At 43.4% G+C, this 25,097-nt stretch overlaps 1 protein-coding gene across 2 annotated transcripts in view; it reads right to left on the bottom strand.

The window, feature by feature from the left end:
* The window catches only part of LOC115466319 (zinc finger protein 182-like), a 66,570-nt gene extending 42,006 nt beyond the window's left edge, over positions 1-24,564 (bottom strand). For both annotated transcript variants that reach the window (XM_030197490.1, XM_030197489.1), the window contains exons 1-5: positions 24,348-24,564; positions 13,631-13,757; positions 8,663-8,776; positions 7,077-7,190; positions 4,802-4,903 (exon numbers count right to left, since the gene is read on the bottom strand). In XM_030197490.1, coding sequence (XP_030053350.1) covers positions 4,802-4,903; positions 7,077-7,190; positions 8,663-8,776; positions 13,631-13,757; positions 24,348-24,371 — 481 coding nt within the window. In that variant the 5' untranslated portion in view covers positions 24,372-24,564. The remainder of the gene's footprint in view (positions 1-4,801; positions 4,904-7,076; positions 7,191-8,662; positions 8,777-13,630; positions 13,758-24,347) is intronic.
* Between the last annotated feature and the right edge of the window lie 533 nt (positions 24,565-25,097).

Below are 25,097 nucleotides of genomic sequence, written 5' to 3'. Positions count from 1 at the left end.
AAGAGCCCTAGCCTTTCCTGATAGGGAAGTCGTCCCATCCCCTTTATCATTTTTGTTGCCCTTCTCTGCACCTTTTCTAATTCCACTATATCTTTTTTTAGATACGGCAACCAGAATTGAACACAATATTCGAGGTGCGGTCGCACCAAGGTGCGATACAAAGGCATTATAATATCCTCATTTTTGTTTTCCACTCCTTTCCTAATAATGCCTAACATTCTATTTGCTTTCTTAGCTCGAGCAGCACACTGAGCAGAAGGTTTCAACATATCATCGACGACGACACCTAAATCCCTTTCTTGGTCTGAGACTCCTAACGTGGAACTTTGCATGACGTAGCTTTAATTCGGGTTCCTCTTTCCCACATGCATCACTTTGCACTTGCTCACATTAAACGTCATCTGCCATTTAGACGCCCAGTCTCTCAGTCTCATAAGGTCCTCTTGTAATTTTTCACAATCCTCCCGCGATTTAACGACTTTGAATAACTTTGTGTCATCAGCAAATTTTTTATTTAAACGGTTTTTATTGGCATTTCTGCATAATATGTCATTACATACTTTCATATAACACATTAAACAACAGCCCATTCTGCAACATGCCAGAGACCTGACTGGCCACCAGCCAACATTAACTTAATTACCTCACTAGCTGCTCCCATCTCTAGGTCACACCACAAAGAAAATGTTTCATTCAATGTGGAAACTTAAACGAGTAAAACCTTTCTTCCCGAGGGAAATATTCCATAACCTGGTACAATCAATGGTTCTAAGTCACCTAGACTACTGCAATGCAATCTATGTTGGATGCAAAGAACAAATCTTGAAGAAACTCCAAACTGCCCAAAACACCACAGCTAGACTCATATTTGGAAGAACGAAATACGAAAGTGCTAAGCCCTTATGAGAAAAACTACATTGGCTCCCAATCAAAGAGCGAATCGCGTTCAAAATCTGCACCCTGGTTCATAAAATTATTCATGGTGAGGCCCCAGCCTACATGGCAGACATTATAGACCTCCCAACCAGGAACACAAAAAGATCAGCACGCTCATACCTAAATCTCCACTACCCAAGCTGCAAAGGACTAAAATATAAAACAACCTATACATCCAGCTTCTCATATATAAGCACGCAACTATGGAATGCACTTCCAAATGTCACGAAAACAATGCACGACCTAACAAATGTCCGGAAATCGTTAAAAACCAACCTGTTCACAAAGGCATACCAGAAAGAACCAACCTAAACTCCTGAACTCTGCAACACAATCGAAACTCTTACCAGAACTGGACAAAATCTAACTCTCTCTCCTTGATCACTTAAAATACTCTGAAATCTATGAACATCAACACTAGACCACTCTGTATTTCTCTTACCGGAATTGGCGATCGCCATCACGGTACTATGTAAGCCACATTGAGCCTGCAAATAGGTGGGAAAATGTGGGATGCAAATGCTACAAATAAATAAATAAAATAAATGTATAAATATGTTAAAAAGCAGCGATCCCAGCACAGACCCCGGAGAACCCCACTAACTACCCTTCTCCATTGAGAATACTGACCATTTAACCCTTCTCTCTGTTTTCTATCTTTTAACCAGTTTTTAATCCACAATAGAACACTACCTCCTAGCCCACGTTGGAAGTTTTACTATTTGTCAAGATGTAAAAGAATAAAAGAACAGTTTGCAACCAGATATTACAGAAGACAATGAAGCTATCTTGAAATGAAGTGTAATAGAGCTCCAACACAAGTTTACATCAAGATTTGGAATGATTTGATTTATAAAGATTTGTGAGATGATTTCCACTTGACATACAACACCTTCTGAACTAAAATTTAATTTATATCTAGAACTTAACAGAGTGTGGACTTGTTTTGATGTAATCAGGATCTTTACCTGATTCAACTTGTATCTAGCAAGCTATGCAGAGACTGTTAATTGATAATTATAATAGCTATTAGGTAATAGGAGTCACACAAAGTTTATTTAGCATTTTGGGTTAAAGGATTTTATGTGTAGTATTTTTTTTCTATAATAAAGTTTTTGTATTTTAATATTGATTAAGAAGTAGTAGATTATTGTGATTCATTTTGTATATTGTGGTACCACTTTAATTAGATTGTGAACCCAATTGTTGGCAACGAATATGAAGGAGATAAAAATTTGCATCCACTACCTCCATTGTATGCATAATCTATCTCATATATGTTCACTGTAGGTATCCTGAAAACCTGACTGGCTGGGTGTGTCCTGAGGGTATATATACAGAATTCAGGTCTTCCAGACTCTTCTCATATGGATTTTGGTGCAAGACTCACACCAGTTTTGTGACCTTCCTCTGAAGGCCACGTTTCGGCTTGCGCCTGCTTCAGGGGCGTATGATGCTACATTAATGGGGAATGTCAAGTTTAATTGCTGCATAATCCATGTAGGAAAACCCGTTTGCTCAACAGATTTTCTGATCTACAGAAATTGACTAGCTTCTCATTGCTGGATGTTTGACATTTTGACAACCAAACTTGAGAATTCCCCATTAAGGTAACATCATATGTCCCTGAAGCAGACACAAGCCAAAATATGGAAGCGTTGGGCAGGTGATGTTTGTACCAGCAAATGAACTAAACATTACTAAAGACTTTTTACCATACTGTTTCGTTTTCTTGATTATTTCCAGTTCTATTTTGTGACTACAAAAATGACAGGGTGTGAAGGTACTTCACCAGCACAACTATGTATAAATGCAAATTTGTTTATTCATCTACTTATTATACCATATACATCTGTATATCAATTGACTTAAAACCACTCATCAGATCACACTGCACATCCTCACTTAACACACATTCTTACGCATCAAACTGTTTGTGAGTAGAAATTTTGGGTATAATTTGTGAGCAAAATGCTGATGCTGGCAAGAAATTAGCTAGCATGAAAGGGATGTATGTGTTTATGATAAAAGGAGGTTTTTATGACAATTGTATTTCAAATCACACAGATTCCTGATGACGCTCTTTAGTAGCGAATAGAGACCCCTGATGACACTTTTTGGGAGTGAAACACGGCACCGTGTAGGGTCATAAAAGATCAATACAAGTGATATGGGATATGATACAAGACCTATACAAGCCAGTTGGCGGGTTACAGCCACAAGTGCTATGATTGGTGAACATCGGAGAATACACGAAATTCTACAAAAAAATGAAGGAACTGCTTTATATGTGCCTAATTGAATCATTAGACCCACACCAGCTCCAGGAACATTTTTGCAGTGCATATGGATATGGGCGAATAACAAGAAGCGGTAACGCTAGATAAAGGGACATCACATGTACAGCATTGACTCTGTATGAACTCAATGTCTGGTGGGGTTTAGAACTACGAGAGTGTATTGATTCAATATTGCCTCAGTTTGTGGTGTAACCCGGTATGATACAAAACTGAAGATATAACAGTTGGCTGATAGTTTAAGAGAGTTGTGAACAGTTTGATGAGTAAGAACGTGTGTTAAGTGAGGATGAACAGTGTGATTTGATGAGTGGTTTTAAGCCAAATGATATACAGATGTATATGGTATGATAAGTAGACGAATAAACAAATTTGCATTTACACATACTTGTGTTGGTGAAGTACATTGTGACGCAATTTGCAACTATATTAGAATAGTTTCAACCTGAAGTTTTGATATTGTATGTTTGAGGGTCTGAAGGTACCATATTAGACTAACAAAACAGCAACAAACAAGAGAGCACACTCCGTAAGGAGCAAGAACAAGCAAAAAAAAAAAAACAGCAAAGTGGACGAAAAAGGCTGGAAATGTTTATTGCGATTCTTCAAAATGACTCGACACGGACCGTGTTTCGGCAACAGAGCCTACATTAGGAGTTTGTAGAGAGTGCATTAAACAATGTCTGGATGAATATTAGATCAAACACAATCAATCACATCCTTAAAAGAAATCCACGGTGTGTCAAAACAGTGGCATAACTTATTAATCAACACGCGCCAAAATGGAGATACCGCCCAACTACCGTGTGGCTTTTGCGGTAATTTCATTTTTGGCGCACATCCGATATTTTTTATTTTCGGGCACATGTAACAGATGCGCCCCAAATGGCATTTGGCTCACGTAGGTCATTACAACCCGGTTACCGAGTGAGTCTTTACCGTTAGGTTAATGGCTGGCGGTAAGGTCTCAGACCCAAAATGGACAAAACAGGCATTTTTTACAGGCGCGCTGAAAAATGTCTATAAGGTCTATAAGGTACCACTAGCTTTTGTCACTTTGCTACTCCAGACTGGATTTGCCACCAGGCTGCATGTCATAAGGAACAGGCCAATCCAGCCCTGGTTTTGCCCCACTGCATGCATGGATCTTTAGCTCTGCTTACGCAATGGATAAAATCCAAATTATAAATCTATGCATGGAATAGGGCAAAAAACAGAAGTGGGAAACCTACTGTTTATGACATGGAGCCGGATGGCAACTGTGTACTAGACTAACACTGCTACCCATATATGTAACCCACAGTATGACCTATCCATTTAAGATTATAGTAATCCTCCTTGAACCAAAATAACCTGTAACTTACCTACCTCTGGGTAACTGTAAGCCTTACTGAATCTACTAATAGGTGGGAAAATGTGGGGTACAAATGTAATATATTATTATTAATAATAATAATAATAGTAATACCCTTCTGGAAGCTTTCACCATTCCTATAAGAAATATCTGCATCATTATCCAAATTACCAGCTTTACTCCAAGCTACACTACCTGCTTCATGCAAATGTACCTGTAATTGGCAGGCTTCCTTCTTCCTTACATTCTTGGGGCTCACTCCTCAATCCATCTTGCTGAAACCGAATTAAAATGTCAGGTTTGATACTGGGGGAGCCTATGATGGGAAAAGATAGATTGCAATATGTTAGGAGAGTTAACCGGAGCCTGTACTGCAACACACGTTCAGAGGTTTGTTGTGTTATAGCCATTGCATCAGCGCTGAGCTAAGAAGAAGACTGCCACTGTGCTGATCATCATCAGAAATCTTTTCTAGTGATATAGTCATCATTTTAATTCAGGAGTCAAAAATAGGCCTGGCAAAGAGCCACAAGAAATTGCAAAGGAGACTTAAAGTGTGTATTCATTCATATGGAACTTTAGGAATGGCCCTGTTTTCTATTTTTATTATCTATATTTAATCTGTGATCCATTTAGTTATAGGCAGAATATAAATGGGCAAATACTTATGCATAAGTCATGGGCAATTTTAGGACTACAAATGACCAAAAATGCTATGACGCATGTATATTGAGGCTCCCCTCTAGCACTCCCTCTCTCACCTGGCCCAGCACCCTCTCTCCGTCCCCTCCAAATTCAACATTTCTCCCTCTCTCTCCCTCCCCTCCAGCATTTCCCCTGCCTTTTCCAACCCCCCACCCACTTCCCATAGCCCAGCCTCACAGATTTCAACAGGGGTTGAAACAGACTGCTCCATGTAATCCAAGCTAAATTATCAGATTCCAGCATGTGTGGATTATATATTTATCCCCCACTGATAAGTCTGTTATATTCACCACTCTCTCACGCTAAACACTGGCAAGTTCACTAAAGCAAAATAATCAAGAAAAATATTTTCACAAATCACTCACCCTTCCTTTCAATATTTCTCAGCACCCAACACACACCCCTGTTTTTCTTTTACCAACAACTCTTACCACACCAACCGTCTCAGCAAAAATTCCTCTTTGAACTTACTACTTGAGCCATCAGCCAATCAAATGGCTTTTAACTGTCTCCAGGCTTCCTAATAATTGTCATGAACACTTTCCTGCAGACATGCCCTTCTCTCAATGCACATGTTCAGCACAAACTTTTGACCAGCCAGAATATTTACAGATTTTAAACAATCACTACTATTTATTTTTCTGTCTCTCCAGTCTCACTTGCACACCTCCTCCAAACCTTTTCTCTTTAATTTGAACACTGTACAAGTTTACCCTGAGATAAAGGTTGTTCCTGCACCAGGACCATATACAGCACTGGGTCTATCCTGTAAAACAAATTTACTACAGCCAGAGTTTGTCGACTTTACTTCCGTGAAGCTAGCAAGAGTGCGCACTGATAAGAATGACCCATAGATAAGATGATCCTGGTTTATTGATAGGATTTTGAAGTCAACATTTCTTGACTTACACACAGGTATATATGGTAACCAGCCAATTACATAAACCCTAAATTCTAATATATTGCAAGAGAACTGACATAAACAAGGAGTGGATCTCATTACAACTAGGCCTAACTTTCACAGTGCATATTTTCTTAAAGTTCTGTTCTATTGGAAGCGTTGTTATAATTATCCTACTTTGAAGGAGGCAGCTTCAACACACATTGAGTTAAGTAGACGTTGTATATTGAAGTTTGTATAACAGACTGTGGGCCTCTTTTACAAAGCCACGCTACCGATTCCCGGTGCGGCAAATGAGAGGAAGCCCATTCAATTCCTATGGGCTTACTCTCATTTGCCGCGCAGGAATCGCTAGTGCGGCTTTGTAAAAGAAGCCCTGTGTGAGTTATTCTACAGGTTGGGGGATCTACATAAATTTTCTTTCTTCTGAATTCTTGTGTTTTGGCTTTTTTGTTTTCACACACTTGAATTATATATATCTTTTGAATCACATTTTTGTGGCCATATATACATATGTAGTAGTGGAGTTTTTTTTCTTTGATTGATAATTAGACAATTAAGCTCATTTTCAAAGCACTTAGCCTCCCAAAGTTCCATAGAAACCTATGGAACTTAGCCTCCCAAAGTGCTTTGAAAATATGCCTCAATGTCACCTTGGGATCGGGTAACCGACAAGGTTGTGGTACTAATGTTGTTCTGAGGTCTTTTTTTCTCCATTCTTTATATACTTGATGCATATGGTATTGGTTTTTAGTATGGGAGCAGGAGATCTTGAATTCTACATTTAATAGGCAACCAGTGTAAACTTTCCAAAACTGGAGAGATATTGAAGAGATTGGGACAGACCTGACAAAAATGTGTCTAGGAGAAGCGTTATACTTGCTTGTTACAGGAGGATGAATCTCTCCAGTCACTTCCGATTCAGGATGATAAATGAAGGGGAAATTTTCCTCTTGTGTAACGCTCAGCGAGAACACAGATGTTACAATTGGAAATTCTGTTGTAAGAAAACAAATATGTCTAAAAGGCTAAATCAAAGACTTGTTATTATGTTAGGAAATGGATTTTAAGGGGGTAATTTTGTAAACTTTTCCACACATAGACCCCTTAATTCTATAAAAGCTGCCAAAATTTGGGCATGCGTGTAATTTTACTGAATAATGAGCCAATTAGTGACAATAATTAGCTTTTTAACAAGCAACTGTTGGCACTAATTAAATTTAATTTGCATTTACGTGTGTAAATTTAGGCCTAAAGTTTACACATAACCTTAAAACGGGGGTGTGGAAATGGGAGGGGCGTGGGCATAAAATTAACATGCGCTGTTATAGAATAATGTTGTTACAGAATAATGGGGATACACGCCTAATGTAGGTGCACACATTTGTACCACGTCTCAGATGGTGCAAATGGCTACGCCTAAAGTTAGGTGCAACTCCCAGGCGTAAGCGCTATTCTATAAACTGCACCTAACTTTAGGTGTGGCTTATAGAGTAGCGCTTTTTTTTTTTTTTTGAGTCATATATAGAATCTAGCCCAAAATGGTTTTGATAAAACTACTCCACAGGTTATGTGAGTAAAAGTATGCATGGCATCAAGGCATGTACTTGTACGCAGCTTGCATGCAGGCGTGTTCTTGGACAGGGTGGAACTGTGATTTATGTATGTAGTTTATATCTTACATGTTTTCAATTACCTCTCTACCCAAGCAGGCGAAAATTTCCACAGATTCAATCTAGCTTTAATTTCTGTTGCTTTATCCCTGGTATTTTATAAAGCAGTGGCGTAGCTACCAGTGAACCTGGATGCTCTCTCCCATCTTTCCTCCACGGTGTTCCAGCATTTGCCCTCTTGTGTCTGAACCCCCATCCTTCCCCGGTGTACCGTACAAGTGCACCCTGCACCTGCGGCGGCCCCGCAGGCTTCCATCTGCCGCATTCTCCCAAACAGGAAATAGGCGATGACATCAGCGAGGGTGGTACGCATCAGATGGAAGCCTCTGGGGCTGGCGTAAGCTGCAAATATGAATTGCTGTAGGCACCAGGGTCACCTGTAAGGTACAACGGGGAGAGACGGGGTTCAGAGACAGGACGGCAGATACCGGGACACCGTGGAGCAGCAAGGAGAGAGATGTTGGATGTGAGGTAGGCAAAAAAAAAAAAACCCTGTAATTTTTAAAAATATCTCCAGGAAGATGGGGGAGTGGGGGTGTGGCAGTATAGAAAGGGTCCATCCAAGTTAACTCTGGGCCCATCCAAAATACTGGGTCTGGCTATGCCACTGTTATAAAGACACATAAACATTTCTCTCTCTTTATCAAATAGGCTAGAAATAGCTCCCTACATAACCTTCACACATAAGCAATCTGTTATGTAATAAGGTCCCCATGTTTTTAAACATTTGTTGTTAATGTTTCATCTTTTGTGATCAGAAAACATAAAACCATTCAGATCTCAAATATTTCCTTACTCATGGTGGAATCATTCATGTCTTCTTTCTCCTCCCAGTCATAGTGTTGAGTGAAATATTTCTCATCTTCTTTTTTAATCTTGAATATAACATCAGGATTAACAATGGAATAACCTATCAATAAAACCAGCAAAACTGCATTTTAAATTTGTACTTGTAAAATCCATGGAGGTCTCATCCATTTCCTTTTCTGATGAAGCAGTGCATATTCATGGGGCCCGATATTCAGGCCACAGGAGTTAGCCGGGCTGACTCCTGCAGTTGGCACTGAGCCTGGAAACAGTTCATGTGACCGAATCTACGCGCATCCACTTACGCCAACAAAAAGCTGGCCTAAATGTCTGCGCGAAGATTTATGCACACTGGCCAATATTTTATAACAACATATGTAGATTTTGGAATGCCCACAAAACACCCATTTCCAGACCCCTAAGCACTGTCCCTTTTTGCCTGTGCACATTAGAATTTAGGTGCACTACACTACAGAATATGCTTAGCAATGTACACGTGTAAATTCTAATTTTTGCCAATTAGTGCCAATTAGTGCCAATTAGTGCTGACTGGGAATATTCAGCGTGAGATAACTGGATATCCCTTGCTGAATATAAACTTCCTTTAGCCTCTAGATAATTATATATGTATATCTCAAGTCTTGCGTTATCTTTTCTCAGACCAGTGGCGTAACCACACGTGGGCCAGGGCCCACCCACTTTGGACTCAAGCCCACCCATTGTGACACTCTTGCAATGGTTGGTGGGGATCCCCAAACCTTGCCAGCTGAAGATTTTCTCTCCTTGGGCAGGCAGCACTCTTCCAAATGTCAGCTAGCAGCATTTGCCTTGAGCTGACGCAGAGACCGGCCCTTCTGCACATGCTCAGTTTTCACAAATGCAAAGCACTGAGCATGCACAGCCTGCCGGCAACAGTATCAGTTTGAGGCAAGTGCTGCCAGTTGCCTTTTGGAAGAGTGCTGGCTGCTCAAGGAGGAGGAGGAAATCTTCAGCTGGCAGGGTTTGAGGATCCCTGCCAGCTCAAGTATTTAATATTTGGGGTTTGTAGGCAGGGAGAGGTGGAGAGAGAAGCAAACCGGAGGGGGCCCGAGGGGGGCAAATTCCATGACCACCCAAAATTAGCCATGTGGCTACGCCCCTGTCTCAGATGTTCTTAATAAGAAACTGTGCCTCCTTCTTGTCAGGAGTTCTCATATGTTTACTGAAAATATTGGCATCTGCAATGGCTTCACGTAGGAGGATTATGAATAAGAAGGACTAAGTTTTATTCTTATTCATGTATCACACCACAAGCATCTCTTCTCACCGTGTTTTATGGGGTCTTTTACTAAGCAGGTGCTAAAAACAGGCACACATAAAACAGAAATACATATAAATATAATTAATGCTAGCTGCCTTAGTAAAAGACCCCCTTAATGAAAGCACACACCATCAACCCAATATTCAGTGCTATTTAACTGGCTAGGAACGGATCCTGGCCAGTTAAATAGCACTTAACCGGCTATCCGCAAATATTCAGCGGGAGATAGCTGGTTATTTCCCACAGAACGCCTTTGGCTGAAATCCCGTGCCCATGCTGACTTCATACATTTCAAATTCTTGCTGACCTCCTTCCAGTCTGCTCTTTTACTTGGCAAACAGGACTATTACATCCAGTTGACAAATTCTCTTGGCTCAAACCCTGGACGTCTCTTTGCCACACTGAACTCTCTCCTCAAAGTGCCTTCACCTCCAACATCCCCTTCACTTTCCTCCTAGACTCTGGCTGAGTACTTTCATGATAAGATTCACAAGATTAAACTTGAATTATCAACCAGGTCACCTCCAACTCTCCTTCCCTTAGTCCATTCTCTCAACCCTCCAACCCATGCCTCCTTTTCTTCCTTTTCTGAAATCACTGAAGAGGAAACTGCACATCTTCTTTCCTCCTCGAAACTAACTACCTGTTCCTCTGATCCTATTCCCACCCATCTACTTAGCACTATCTCTCCTACTGTCATCCCTTTTATCTGTCATATCCTCAATCTTTCACTGTCCACTGCGACTGTTCCCGATGCCTTCAAACATGCCGTAGTTACACCACTCCTTAAAAAACCTTCATTGGATCCTACATGTCCTTCCAACTATCGCCCCATCTCCCTCCTCCCTCCTCCCTTTCCTATCCAAGATACTTGAGCGTGCTGTTCACCACCGTTGCCTTGACTTTCTTTCATCTCAAGCTATTCTTGATCCACTTCAATCTGGCTTTCGCCCCCTTCATTCAACTGAAACAGCGCTTGCTAAAGTCTCCAATGATCTGTTCCTGGCCAGATCCAAAGGTCTCTATTCTATACTCATCCTTCTCGATCTATCTGCTGTTTTTGACACTGCTGATCACAGCCTACTCCTTGATACGCTGTCCTCACTTGGATTTCAGGGCTCTGTTCTTTCCTGGTTTTCTTCTTATCTCTCCCAGCGTACCTTTAGTGTATATTCTAGTGGATCCTCCTCTACTTCTATCCCACTATCAGTTGGTGTACCTCAGGGATCTGTCCTGGGACCTCTTCTTTTCTCCATCTATACTTCTTCCCTTGGTACTCTGATCTCATCCCATGGTTTTCAGTATCATCTTTACGCAGATGACTCCCAGATCTACCTTTCCACACCAGAAATCTCAGCCGAAATCAAGGCCAAAGTATCAGCCTGCCTGTCTGACATAGCTGCCTGGATGTCTCAACGCCATCTGAAACTAAACATGACCAAGACTGAGCTTCTCATCTTTCTCCCTAAACCAACCTCTCCTCCTCCCCCATTCTCTATTTCTGTGGATAACACTCTCATCCTTCCTGTCTCATCAGCTCGTAACCTTGGGGTCATATTCGACTCCTTCCTCTCCTTCTGTGCACATATTCAGCAGACTGCTAAAACCTGTCGTTTCTCTATATCAGCAAAATTCGCCCTTTCCTTTCTGAGCACACTACCAGAACCCTCATCCACACTCTTATCACCTCTCGCTTAGATTATTGCAACTTGCTTCTCATAGGTCACCCACTTAGCCATCTCTCTCCTCTTCAATCTGTTCAAACTCCTGCTGCACGACTAATATTCCGCCAGTGTCGTTATGCTCATATTAGCCCTCTCCTCAAGTCACTTCACTGGCTTCCTATCCGTTTCCACATACAGTTCAAACTCCTCTTATTGACCTATAAGTGCATTCACTCTGCAGCTCCTCAGTATCTCTCCACTCTCATCTCTCCCTACATTCCTCCCAGGGATCTCTGTTCACTGGGTAAATCTCTCTTATCTGCACCCTTCTCCTCCACTGCTAACTCCAGACTCCGTTCCTTTTATCTTGCTGCACCATATGCCTAGAATAGACTTCCTGAGCCGGTACGTCAAGCTCCATCTCTGGCAGTCTTCAAATGTAAGCTAAAAGCCCACCTTTTTGATGCAGCATTTAACTCCTAACCCTTATTCACCATCCTCACTTTAATATTCCCTTATCGCTTGTTTGTCCTGTTTGTCTGTCCTAATTAGATTGTAAGCTCTGTCGAGCAAGAACTGTCTCTTCATGTTCAAGTGTACAGTGCTGCGTACGTCTAGTAGCGCTTTAGAAATGATAAATAGTAGTAGTAGTAGTAAAAATATTCATGGTCAACGCTCAGTGGATTGCGGCTATATCGCCAGGTTGGCGTTGAAAGTGGAAATTCAACAGTAGCTGGTATCCGGGTACTGATGCTGCATATCCAGTTTCACTCCCCCCCCCCCCCCCCCCCCCCCCCCGCCAAAAAAAAAAAGTATTTTCAATACAAAATGTAACACTGCAAATCTGACAGTCGGATTTGAAACATAAGTATTATGTATACGGTTAATTATACAACAGCAACAATGAGTAACTGAAAAACCGCTTCGTAAACTAAGCTTATATTTATATTATAAATTAAATTAATGAGGATGTATACCCAGGATGTTGCAGTAATCAATGGCAAATTAATATACAGGACATTGTCACAGATTGTCACAACTGGTTATCTAGAGATAGCCATACATTCCTGGAGTGTAGAAAGTTATGAAAGCGAATGGAGTTAACAGATTCATATTTCTGGAACGCAGAAAGCTGGGACCACCATTCAAAGAAACTGAGTTTTGAATTGTCTTTTCAGTGAAGGATAACCATATAAGATGCTGTAGCCAGCATAATATTAAATAGCGTAGGGCCTCTTTTATCAAGCCGCATTCAAAGTGAATGGGCTCTGTCAGCATTGCTGCACCGGGGACCGCTAGCACGGTTTGATAGAAGAGGCCTTTAGGGACCCTTTTCCAAAGGCGCGCCAAAAACTGACCTGCGGCAGTGTGGCCATGTGTTTTTGATCTGTGCCAAACCCTTATTGTACTGCATCTGGAAAAAAGGGATTTTTTTTTTTTATGGGCTGGAAAATGGATGTGCGGCAAAATAAAAACCACTGCGCGTCCCTTTTCAGCCTGAGACCTTACCGCCACCCGTTGACTTAGCAGTAAGGTCTCACGTGCTACCTGGCAGTACACATGCAGCGGGCCAACTGCCGTTTACCATGGGTAGGCGCCCCGTGGTAGAAAATAGAAAATATTTTCTACCGTATGTATTCGTCACGCACCAAATTCAGAATTACCACCCGGGGCACATGGTAGCCGGGTGGTAATGATGACTTGGTGCACGCTGGATGTGCGTAGGCCTTTATGCGCCTTTGTAAAAGGGTCCCTTAGTGAATTGCTCTGGGATGATGAGGTCAAGGCTTGAGGAGCTTACGATAATGATGCTATAATATACAAGTAGGTTTCACCACTGAACTAACATCCTTAATTCTGTCCCATACTCCATTCCACTGCAGTTAAATATTGGGCCATACATCTCCATGGAATCTGGAACCAGTGCTGATAAAATGGCACTACACGTTCGGTAATATGCCTGAATAACAGATGATAGAGAACGCACATTTACCTTGTGACATCAGAAAGTTGTGAATCTCCTTGATGATCTTCTTGTACAGATTCTTCTGCCATTCTCCCAGAATGTCCCACTCCACTTCCCAGAAATAAGCAGCAACATCGCTGAATGTGACCGATGCCTGAAACAACAAGGACACCCTCAGACCCTCTTTTCCCAGCTTCATTATAATGTGTATGGGATAAACTTTATAATATTGGCCTCTGTCACTGAGATCAGCTCTCCAGGAGATTATAATATGAAGAGATTTATGGTGTGTTAAATATCCAGTAGTTTGTACAGATTGCCTGGCTCTGGATTCCAGAAAAAAAAAATGGAAATGTTAGGTGCTGGCTGTTTCAGTAGTTGGAAGGAGGAAGAGGAGCAAGTATTGGCACATGTGGGTATAAGGTATCAGCCTGTACAAACAGAATGAAGGAAGAGGCAGCAACAGCTGAACAGATGAGAGGAATACAGGCTGATGGGTCAGCATACATGTTATTTCTGAATTTGTCTAAAAAGAGAATAAGCTAGGTTATTTTAGTGAATTTACCCCTCCCCTCAACTCTCACCACCCAAAGCATTTTACTTGATTTCTAGACTGCTATTCTAATTAAGAGGACAAGAGAAAAATTATTCACATTTACTCACTGTTTCTGTATGTTGGATGTATGACCAGACTTGCAGAAGTTCAGCCTGTTCCATTAGCTGGCCTTCAAATTTTATTAGGAGAAGGGTTTTTACCAGGACTTTACCAAGCTATAGTTTCATCCATTGCAACTTGCCCACTGGTACGCCTCACCCCAGCTGTTTTGCTATGGCTACAGAGGAGCCAGTGGACTGGGAGTAATTTTTGCCTCTCTCCATATCTGTGTCCTGTACCAAAGGCTATGCACCACCGCCTGCATAGCTTTTGGTAGTGTTATATATTAGCATCATAGGGCCTGTTGTAGGTACTCAGTCCTGTTATAGTGTGATAGACTTTCCATGTTGTCTCGCTCCTTTTCGCTCTGATCCCACTGAGGTATGTAGATGAGTTCTGGCCTTGTAAGTGTCTTCAGCCTGTTTCTGTGCTGATGTTTCAGGCCTGTAGTGCTCCAGTCCCTTGGACTCTTCAAAGCACTCTGTACTAAATTGGTCCTTTTGTACTAAATTGTTGCCTTGTAGCTTCATGCATGTGCAATTCATAATAAAAATAATTTTTAAAAAAAGTTGCCAGAAAATGTAATGACAGCAGCTGGCCTTACGGAGTTTAAAGGGGGTTTGGACAGATTCCTGAGGGAAAAGTCCATTGAACATTATTAAAAATTATTATTATTATTATTTTTTTTTTGGGGGGGGGGGGGTTGCCGGGTTCTTGAAGCCTGGACTGGCCGCTGTCGGAGACAGGATGCTGGGCTTGATGGACCATTAGTCTTTTCCCAGTATGGCGGTTCTTATGTTCTTTTTTTTTTTTTTTTTTATTTTATTTATCACTTTTTACAGTTTAATTCAAGTACAATTCTTGAAATCAGCAAAGATGACTATTAGTCATTTATAATATAAAGGAAATACTTAGAACAATCTAGATTAAGCAAAATCATGATCTATTTCTCATCTTTAGTCCACAATATAGAGGCAATACTAAACTATACATCAGGAAAATTATATTAATATCAACTAAGGAAAAGGTGGCAAAGCAGACGATCCAAGTGTTAAACTTTACGGTGTAGAAGTTACAGTGGTGGAAATAAGTATTTGATCCCTTGCTGATTTTGTAAGTTTGCCCACTGACAAAGACATGAGCAGCCCATAATTGAAGGGTAGGTTATTGGTAACAGTGAGAGATAGCACATCACAAATTAAATCCGGAAAATCACATTGTGGAAAGTATATGAATTTATTTGCATTCTGCAGAGGGAAATAAGTATTTGATCCCCCACCAACCAGTAAGAGATCTGGCCCCTACAGACCAGGTAGATGCTCCAAATCAACTCGTTACCTGCATGACAGACAGCTGTCGGCAATGGTCACCTGTATGAAAGACACCTGTCCACAGACTCAGTGAATCAGTCAGACTCTAACCTCTACAAAATGGCCAAGAGCAAGGAGCTGTCTAAGGATGTCAGGGACAAGATCATACACCTGCACAAGGCTGGAATGGGCTACAAAACCATCAGTAAGACGCTGGGCGAGAAGGAGACAACTGTTGGTGCCATAGTAAGAAAATGGAAGAAGTACAAAATGACTGTCAATCGACAAAGATCTGGGGCTCCACGCAAAATCTCACCTCGTGGGGTATCCTTGATCATGAGGAAGGTTAGAAATCAGCCTACAACTACAAGGGGGGAACTTCTCAATGATCTCAAGGCAGCTGGGACCACTGTCACCACGAAAACCATTGGTAACACATTACGACATAACGGATTGCAATCCTGCAGTGCCCGCAAGGTCCCCCTGCTCCGGAAGGCACATGTGACGGCCCGTCTGAAGTTTGCCAGTGAACACCTGGATGATGCCGAGAGTGATTGGGAGAAGGTGCTGTGGTCAGATGAGACAAAAATTGAGCTCTTTGGCATGAACTCAACTCGCCGTGTTTGGAGGAAGAGAAATGCTGCCTATGACCCAAAGAACACCGTCCCCACTGTCAAGCATGGAGGTGGAAATGTTATGTTTTGGGGGTGTTTCTCTGCTAAGGGCACAGGACTACTTCACCGCATCAATGGGAGAATGGATGGGGCCATGTACCGTACAATTCTGAGTGACAACCTCCTTCCCTCCGCCAGGGCCTTAAAAATGGGTCGTGGCTGGGTCTTCCAGCACGACAATGACCCAAAACATACAGCCAAGGCAACAAAGGAGTGGCTCAGGAAGAAGCACATTAGGGTCATGGAGTGGCCTAGCCAGTCACCAGACCTTAATCCCATTGAAAACTTATGGAGGGAGCTGAAGCTGCGAGTTGCCAAGCGACAGCCCAGAACTCTTAATGATTTAGAGATGATCTGCAAAGAGGAGTGGACCAAAATTCCTCCTGACATGTGTGCAAACCTCATCATCAACTACAGAAGACGTCTGACCGCTGTGCTTGCCAACAAGGGTTTTGCCACCAAGTATTAGGTCTTGTTTGCCAGAGGGATTAAATACTTATTTCCCTCTGCAGAATGCAAATAAATTCATATACTTTCCACAATGTGATTTTCCGGATTTAATTTGTGATGTGCTATCTCTCACTGTTACCAATAACCTACCCTTCAATTATGGGCTGCTCATGTCTTTGTCAGTGGGCAAACTTACAAAATCAGCAAGGGATCAAATACTTATTTCCACCACTGTATTACAGGTCCTGGTAGCGAGACGGGTGAGCCAGCTAACTTGGATTCCAAAAAAGAGTTCAATTGTTTAGAATCATAAAATATATATTTAACAGAATTTAACTTTATAACACATTTGCATGGAAAGTTTAACCAAAACAACGCGCCCAATTGCAATGCTTTTGGGCGAAGTTTAAGAAATTCCTGTCTTTTCTTCTGCGTTACCTTTGAGACATCTGGATACATTCTTATTTCATAACCTAGGAAATTCTGTTCTCTATGTAGAAAATATTGCTTTAGTATCCAGTCTCTGTCAGGTTGTAGAATAAATGTAACTTTGAGTGTTGCTGCTGTAAGACCCGCCATATCATCTTCTATCATTTGTGTCAAGTTTACATCCCCAGTTTCTGCTGGGGGTATTACTCTTTCTACTTGCTCAGAATCTCTCTTCAAAAAAGGTGTTACATAAAATATCTTTGAAATAGGTGGATATGACTGTTCGGGTACTTTCAATACTTCTGTGAGATATTTTTTAAAGGTAATAAGAGGTGATATTGACAGCTGCTTTGGAAAATTTAACAGTCTAAGAGTGTTTGAACGTTGATAGTTTTCAAGCATTTCAACCTTATTTTGTAAATACAAATTTTCCTTAATCAGGTTAACTTGCAGCTGTTGGCAGCATTGTATAGCTTTAGAATTATTTTCATTGTCTTTGCTCAGTTTCCATCTTTTGATCCAAAGAAGGCAGTTTTCCAGACAAGGACTCAATCTGTTGATTAACAAATGTGAGTTTCAAGCCAAAAGAAGCTTCTAGACAAACTAGAGCTTCCCAAATTGATTCTAAGGTTATCTCCTTTGGTTTTTGGGGTAATAAGGACTTACTTGGTAAGCCTGAAACAATTGGATTCTTCGGTAGCTGGCTCCCTCCTGTCGCCAGGTTTTCTCCAGAGACACTCTCCCCTTGTTCACCCGCTAATACAGTTGCGGAGACCATCGGCGTCTGTGATCCCATAGCAGCACCTGTGCCAGGACACCCCGTCGACGTCCGAGCGTCCTGAGTTGCTTCCAGGGTTTCCGCCGGCATCGGGGGAGGATTACGCTCTTCGGGGCTCCATGATGTTTCAGCTTCAAGCCGCGAAGATGGGAGACCTCTCTCCACGTTCATCGGCAGCGAGGGCGATGCTCCCAAAATCACACTCGGTACCATGAAGCGGTCCAAAATTCCAAGAGAGGGCATAGATCGCACCGCCGGGCAGGTGCGTTGTCTGCCTCTTCTTTTGGGCATCAGGAAATCGAAATTCAAGGTAAATTGGAATATAAGACAAGAGCTACTTCACTTGCGACTTACTCAGCCGCCATTTTGCCTCCGCGGTTCTTATGTTCTTAATTATGTATTCAAATAACAGAAGAGAGTAAGCCTCCTTATCAATAGATAGACTGGTGTTCCTTTGTAGGTCACTGACAAACATAATACCAAATCGATTTGAAAGTCTATGCCTTAGATTAAGCAACCCTACTCCCTCAGCATAATGAACAACTCAATAATATTTAGATGCAGACAGCAGTTCAGTAACAAGAAAGGGCCTATTCAGTGTTTTATACCGAGTGCCATATGTACGATTATGTACCAGCTGATGAGAGGCCATATGTGTGCACTCAATGCAAAGAGCTTCTGGATCTCAGAGAACAAGCCCAACCTCTGAAAGCTAGAGTAGCAAACTTGGAGGATCTCAGGCACAGAAAGATATAGAGAAGATCTTGCTGCCTTGAAAGAGAAGAGTCACCCGTAAAATCATTATCTTGGCATAGCAAATTATATTCCTGTAGCTAGAAACTGCATTCTAGTTTATGCAGTACCCTTTCTCACCGAGCATATATCTCTAGAGGCACATGCTCAGGAGGTGAGGATTAAGATGGCTGTTGTAATTAGTGATTTGATCATTAAGAATCTAGATAACTAGATGTCTGGCGGATATGATGATCACTTTCCTGCTTATTTTCGAAGGAGAAGGGCGCTCATCTTCTGACACAAATCGGGAGATGGGTCCTTCTCCTAAGGTCGCCCAAATCGGCATAATCGAAATGCTGACTTTGGGCATCCTCAATTGCTTTCTGTTGCGTGTTGGCAGGACAGGATGAGGGCATGGTTAACAGATGGGCGTCCTTGGCCGATAATAGAAAAAAAGAAGGGTGTCCCTGACAAGCATTTGGCCGACTTTACTTGGTCCATTTTTTTTCACGACCAAGCATCAAAAAGGTGCCCAAACTAACCAGGTGACTACTGGAGAGAATCGGGGATGACCTCCCCTGGCTTCCCCAGTGGTCACTAACCACCTCCCACCCCAAAAAAAACCAAGTTCAAAAACTTTTGTCTTTTTTTTTAGAGTATGTCCTTTGCTGTGCCTCCCTGCGACTGCAGTTGAGGATGTCCAAAATGTGGATGTTTCTGTGAGGACATCCATGCCTTTGCTATGCCTCCAACACTCTCTTTACTTATTTATTTGGGTTTTGGATCACCAGTAGCAGCAGTGGGATTTGAACTGGCCACCTATAGATTGCAAAGCCAGTGCTCTAACCACTAAGCCACTGCACCACTCCTCCATGCCATGCCACTCCCTTGAAATTTGGCCATCCCTGTGGGGGGGGGGGGGGGGAAGTATGCAGGTCCCTGAGGGGGGAGGTATGTGTGTCAGCAGAGGCATAACAAAGGTGTGGATGCCCTTCTTTCAAACATTTTGGACATCCTCAACTGCCCCCCACAGGGATGGCCAAATTTCAAGGGAGTGGAGTAGTGTTGGCGTGGCCTAGTGATTAGAGCACTTGTCTTGCAATCTAGAGGTGGCTGGTTCAAATCCCACTACTGCTACTTGTAATCCAAATAAATAAATAAAGAGGGTATCAGAGGCATAGCAAAGGCATGGATGTCCTTCTCACAGAAACATCCACACTTTGGGTCCTCAACTGCCGTCGTTCCCCTCCTTAGGAAGGAAATCGTGTGCAAATGAGCTAACTGTGAGGAGCTCATTTGCAAGCAATTTCCTTCATGCATGCCAGTTCCTTTCCGGATAGGTAAGGGAAGGCCTTTTTACATTCAGTTAGTGGGACCAGTGCACTACAAATGCTGGCTCCTCCCATGACCAAATGGCTTGGATTTGGTCGTTTCTGAGATGGGCGTCCTCGGTTTCCATTATCGCCGAAAACCGGGGACGACCATCTCTAAGGTCGACCTAAATTTCATGATTTGGGCGTCCCCGACTGTATTTCTAAACAAAAGATGGACATCCATCTTGTTTCAATAATACGGGTTGCCCCGCCCCTTAACGGGGGTCATCCTTAGAGATGGGCACTCTTAGAGATGGGCGCCCCCGTTCGATTATCCCCCTCTATGTAACCTGCTTCTTGGTGTGAAGGTGGTAGATAGGATTTTAGATAATGCTGGGGAGGCGCTGACTGCCTTGGCATATGTGGGTACCAACAGCATAGAAAGGAGTGGTACAGAAGTTTTTGGAAGCCAAGCTATTTTTTACTTTAGGTAGAAAGCTGAAATCCAGAATCTTCAGAATAGCAGTCACATAAATACACCCTGTTCCACATACAGGCTCCCAAAAGTAGGCAGTGCTCTGGAATCTCAATTTGTAATCAGATGATGCTGTGCAGACGAGGGCTTTAGCTTTCTTAGGAAATGGGCAACATATTGGGGAAGGGAGAGCCTATTCTGCAATGATAGGCTCTATCTTAACCAGGTAGATAGTGTAGAGGAAATGATGTTACAGTTGAGAAAGGCCCTCTAAACTAAGAACTCCCAAGAATATGAGCCAGCAAACTCGCTCACTTCAACAAACTTTGACTCGTAGTACTATCACTAATGTCCGTGCATCTGCTCCTCCCTGGCTTCCAAGGGGGGCAGGTGGCCGGGATCTGGTGGCAGCCCTAGAGTGAGTGCGAGGCTGCATTCCAGGTTGGGCCCAGCGGCTGTGTCCTGAGTGTGGGTGGAGGGGCCTGCCAGCTGCGCTCCGAGTGGGGGGGGCCTGGCGGCTGCATCCCGAGTGAGGAGGGGGGCCTGCCAGCGGTGGCCCTGCCCTGGGCCCAGCTCCGTCTCTTGGCGGCCCTGGGCTGCGTCTCTCGAGGACCAAGGTTGCCCACCCCTGCTGTAGAGGAAAGGATAAGTACAAAGGCAAAGGGAACAATTGTGATGCAGACATTATTGTGAGCTGACTGGGAGAGGAATATAAATGGCAGCTGCACCCTCCAGTTGGGTGAGGGTTTGTAGTAGGTGTTCAGTGAGCAATTCGATAAGAGTCATGGAGTTGGAAGATATGAAAGAAAAACGGTGGAATTGGAGGCAGTGAAACTGAAAGGAAACATCATGATAAAGCGGAGCCAGAAGACATAACAGAGAAGGAATTGGAAGGCATACCAAAAACAGCTGAGAAGCAAAAGGAAGGCACTTTGTCATTTAAAGTAGGTATTTTTCTTCTTCTTTATTTTAAGTGCGCTTGCTCTCAGTCGGCGCCACCAGCAGTGACACACTGGTGCCCACCTGTGACCTGAGTCCAGAGCTTTTTCTTTGACCCAACTTCCTGATTCCGCATGGGCAGAGCCATCTGAGAAAAGGTTTCCAGTCAGGTTGCAGGGTATGTTATCACTGCTGCCGCTGGCGACTAAGATTGATTTTAAAGTAAAGGGAGGAGAGGGAAGGGGAGGGGAGGAGATGCGGACTGCGAGCAACAGTAGAGATGGGAAATAACGAACTTGAGGGGGGGTCTGAGAGGGTGAGATGCCAAACTTAAGACAGGGATGCTGGACCTAGTGAGACTGGGAGGGCTGGACCTCTGGAAGGTCCAGGGAAAAGACTGATCTTCAAAATTTCTCAGAGCATTGTTCTGTTTTGACAGCAGCTGATGCTGTCGGTATGTCGTGAGCCCCTGCACTGCTATGTTCTGTTGTCACTGTCACAAGCACCTGCACTGCCGTGTTCTGTCCTTTGAGAAAGTCAAGCCCCGGTGGTGACGTCTATTGTCTGGTTCCTCCCCAAGGAGGTTTGTCTAACCTTTTTGTTCCTTCTTCACAGAGTCGAATGTGGTGTGCTCCTGTGGTGATGTCACAAGGGCGTGACTTGCAGCAGTCTTTTTCCACTGGTTCAAAGGAGTAACAAGCTGGCAAGCTGCATTTATTATTTCTATTTAAATTATGTTTGGAGTAGCTGGTAACTAATGCCCAGCGGCAACAGGGAAGGGAAATTAGGGGTGAAGGTTTTGCACTCTAGGGAGGGGGAAGGTAAGAAGAGAGAGAATTACCTGGATCAAGGAGGTTAGATGGAGACAGGAGATGAGCTTATTTGGCCCATTATGGGTGCTGAAGCCAGAAGACGGAGCTTGCCGCCCTATTGGTACAACCCAAACAATAGCAAACTCAACTGGAAACAATTGGTCCATCTTTAAAAAGTCTAAAGCTGTTCCGGTTGGTTAGGCAGTGTCTTAAGAGATGGAGGATAAAGGAATTTAATTTTTTTTTTGACAGCTTTTTATTGATTTGAAACAGGGCAATTGAGAAGGGGGAGGGGGAAAGTCCCTAGACCTGGCCTCCAAGATGTGATCAGCACCAGGCCTTCGGAGGGCCATCACGCCAACAATCACCATGCTACATCTTCCTGAGGAGCCATCTGTGGCCTGTTTTTGAGGTTTTTACACCCTAGCTCCTTCTTTATTTTGCTGCATGGTGTGTCCCAATAGCTTAGGAGCTTGCTGGAACTTCAAAGTTCAGATAACGGCTAAAGGCCTATACTTTTCTTGTCATTTTTAGATCCTGAGCCTTAAGTCAGGCCTGGGCTGCCAAATACTAATATACAGATCAGCACCAGGCCTTCGGAGGGCCGTCATGCCAACAATCACCATGGGCAAAAGAACAAAACCTTTTACCGCCCTGCAAAAACTATAAAAAGTTTTGTTCCCGCAGTAAAAAAATGCTTTCCTCCCTTCCCGTTTTCTTCCTCCCCGCAGGACTCACCTACAGGATCCTACAGCCAGCAGTAATTCAGAATAAGAGGCGTCTCCTTGTCCTTCCTTCCTTCTGCTGCATCCCGCCCTCTCTACTGCAACTTTAGTGTCAAAACAGGAAGTTGCAGTAGAGAGGTTGGGATGCTGCATTCGGCACCTAACTCTTACCCGTTCAGACTGCCCCATTTTGACCGCCCCTATCGGACTGACCGTTCATTTGTCTCTTAGATTGTAAGCTCTTTGAGCAGGGACCGTCCCTCTATGTTAAATTGTACAGTGCTGCGTAACTCTAGTAGCGCTTTAGAAATGTTAAGTAGTAGTAGGATGCGGCAAAAGGAAGGCCTCAGAGTCAGCCTCTGACCGTGAATCGCTGCCGGCTGCTGGAATCTGTAGGTGAGACCTGCGGGGAGGACGAAGGGGGGGGGGGGGGAAGCAGCGGCAGGGCTGGTGGTAGGCGTAACAGTGGTGGTGGGGGGGGGGCAGATGCAATGGTGGTGGGGGCAGAGGCAATAGTGGTGGTGGGGGCAGCAGCGGTGGGGGAGGCCATGAAGAGTTTTTGCCTGGGGCCCAGCTTTGTCTTTTGGCAGCCCTGCTCAGCACTGCTGCAAACATCCCAGACTTGCGCCGGCTTTCACTTTACGATCCCGTTCTGCACATGTCATAGGCGTTCGGGGGGGGGGGGGGGGGGGGGGGGGGTAAGAATACATAAAGTTTGTCACTAAATTTCTGTGCAGCTCATTTGCATGCCATCTCCTTTGTGCATCGGTCGCTGTTTGCAACTTGGTAAGCTCACCCGCGGCTGCCACATTTAATGGCGACCTTTGTGCATTGGGCCCTGGGTTAGATCCTGGAACAGGAGAAGAAGAGGCTGGGCCATGTGCAGATTCTGGAGACTGGGAGAGAGGACCAATGTGTAAGATGCAATGAGTAGATGCCGAGGCAGGGGGCAGATCAGGGTGGAGCGGCAAGAAGAAGAGGAATGGGGCTGATGCTGGGAAAGAGAAGCAGAGGGTGGGAATGGGGGCAAATGACAGGGAACAGAGACACAGACATGGAGAACTGGTGGTGGTAAGGGGCAAAACTGGAAAGGAGGGTTACCTCTCCTCTGATCACCTGTAAAATTTATGTGAACAGTGGCACCTGGGATAAGTGTACAAGATGGATCAGAAGATATATAAACAAATTCACATAAAACAAATGTAATTTACAACCTAAGCTCAAACATACAATAAAGAATAAGGAGAGACAGAGAGAGATGATGGGCAGGGGCAAAGATAGTGGGGAATGCTGGGTGGGAAGTGTGGGGGGTGGGAGGATGAATGCCGTGCTGGAGGCATAATGTTACAGAGATGCCACTGCCAGTAGGAAGGTATTGCAGCTGGTGCTGCTGGCAGGTAAATCAGGGTGAGGGGCTTGGAGGTGCACCCAGCAGCCCTGCATTCTTACCTGATCAGAATCCTGGGCAGACATTTCCCTCTAAAGTCTGCAACTGCCGGGCTGGATTCAGGCTGGAGATTTCCCTGTTTCTGGAAAGATGAATAAAATAAAAGCAGGCTGGTCCTTCCTCTCGCCTTCTGGGGTGGGGCTTATGCGGATTTCCAGCCCTGGGGAGGCAAAAACTTTCTGCTTTTAATTGGTTAAGTGTTTTCTGCTCTTTGCAGCTCTGCATACACTAGAAAAAGGGCAATCGACAGAGCATGCGCACAGATTGTGCTGAGGGGATCCAGCCTCCTTAAGGTGGCTCTTTGATAGTAGCCCATAGCTTGCATAGTGCCAGATCAAGAGGAACAAATCATGGACCTGCTTCAGTCCTGGTGCATCGATGGACTTGTAGTTCTTCTGTTTTGAAAACAGCAATAAGGATAACAGACCTGTGGCTGCAGTGGATCGCGACTAGATCAAGTATCCCAGTTGACCTGAAGCTTACACTAATGTAATACTAAATTTACATGTTGGTTTTTCTCCGTGTTTTTCTTCTGGCAGTTCATTGGAATGTTTTGGGGATATAAAATATCTATTGCAAGGCAATCAAATTTCTGTAGTGTGTGATAATCTTGCATTTTCGATATGACGTTTTGCACAAAACGTCCAAAATCCAAATAGAAAAGAAAAACGGCCAAATGCAAAAACATAGAAAATCAAGCTATTGGGATGTAGGAGGGGCCAGCATCTTTACTAGACTGGCCCCCCAGACAT

The sequence above is a fragment of the Microcaecilia unicolor genome, chromosome 3, assembly GCF_901765095.1.
Source record: "Microcaecilia unicolor chromosome 3, aMicUni1.1, whole genome shotgun sequence".
Classification (NCBI taxonomy): Eukaryota; Metazoa; Chordata; class Amphibia; order Gymnophiona; family Siphonopidae; genus Microcaecilia; species Microcaecilia unicolor.
This window is presented reverse-complemented; position numbering and strand designations above follow the sequence as displayed.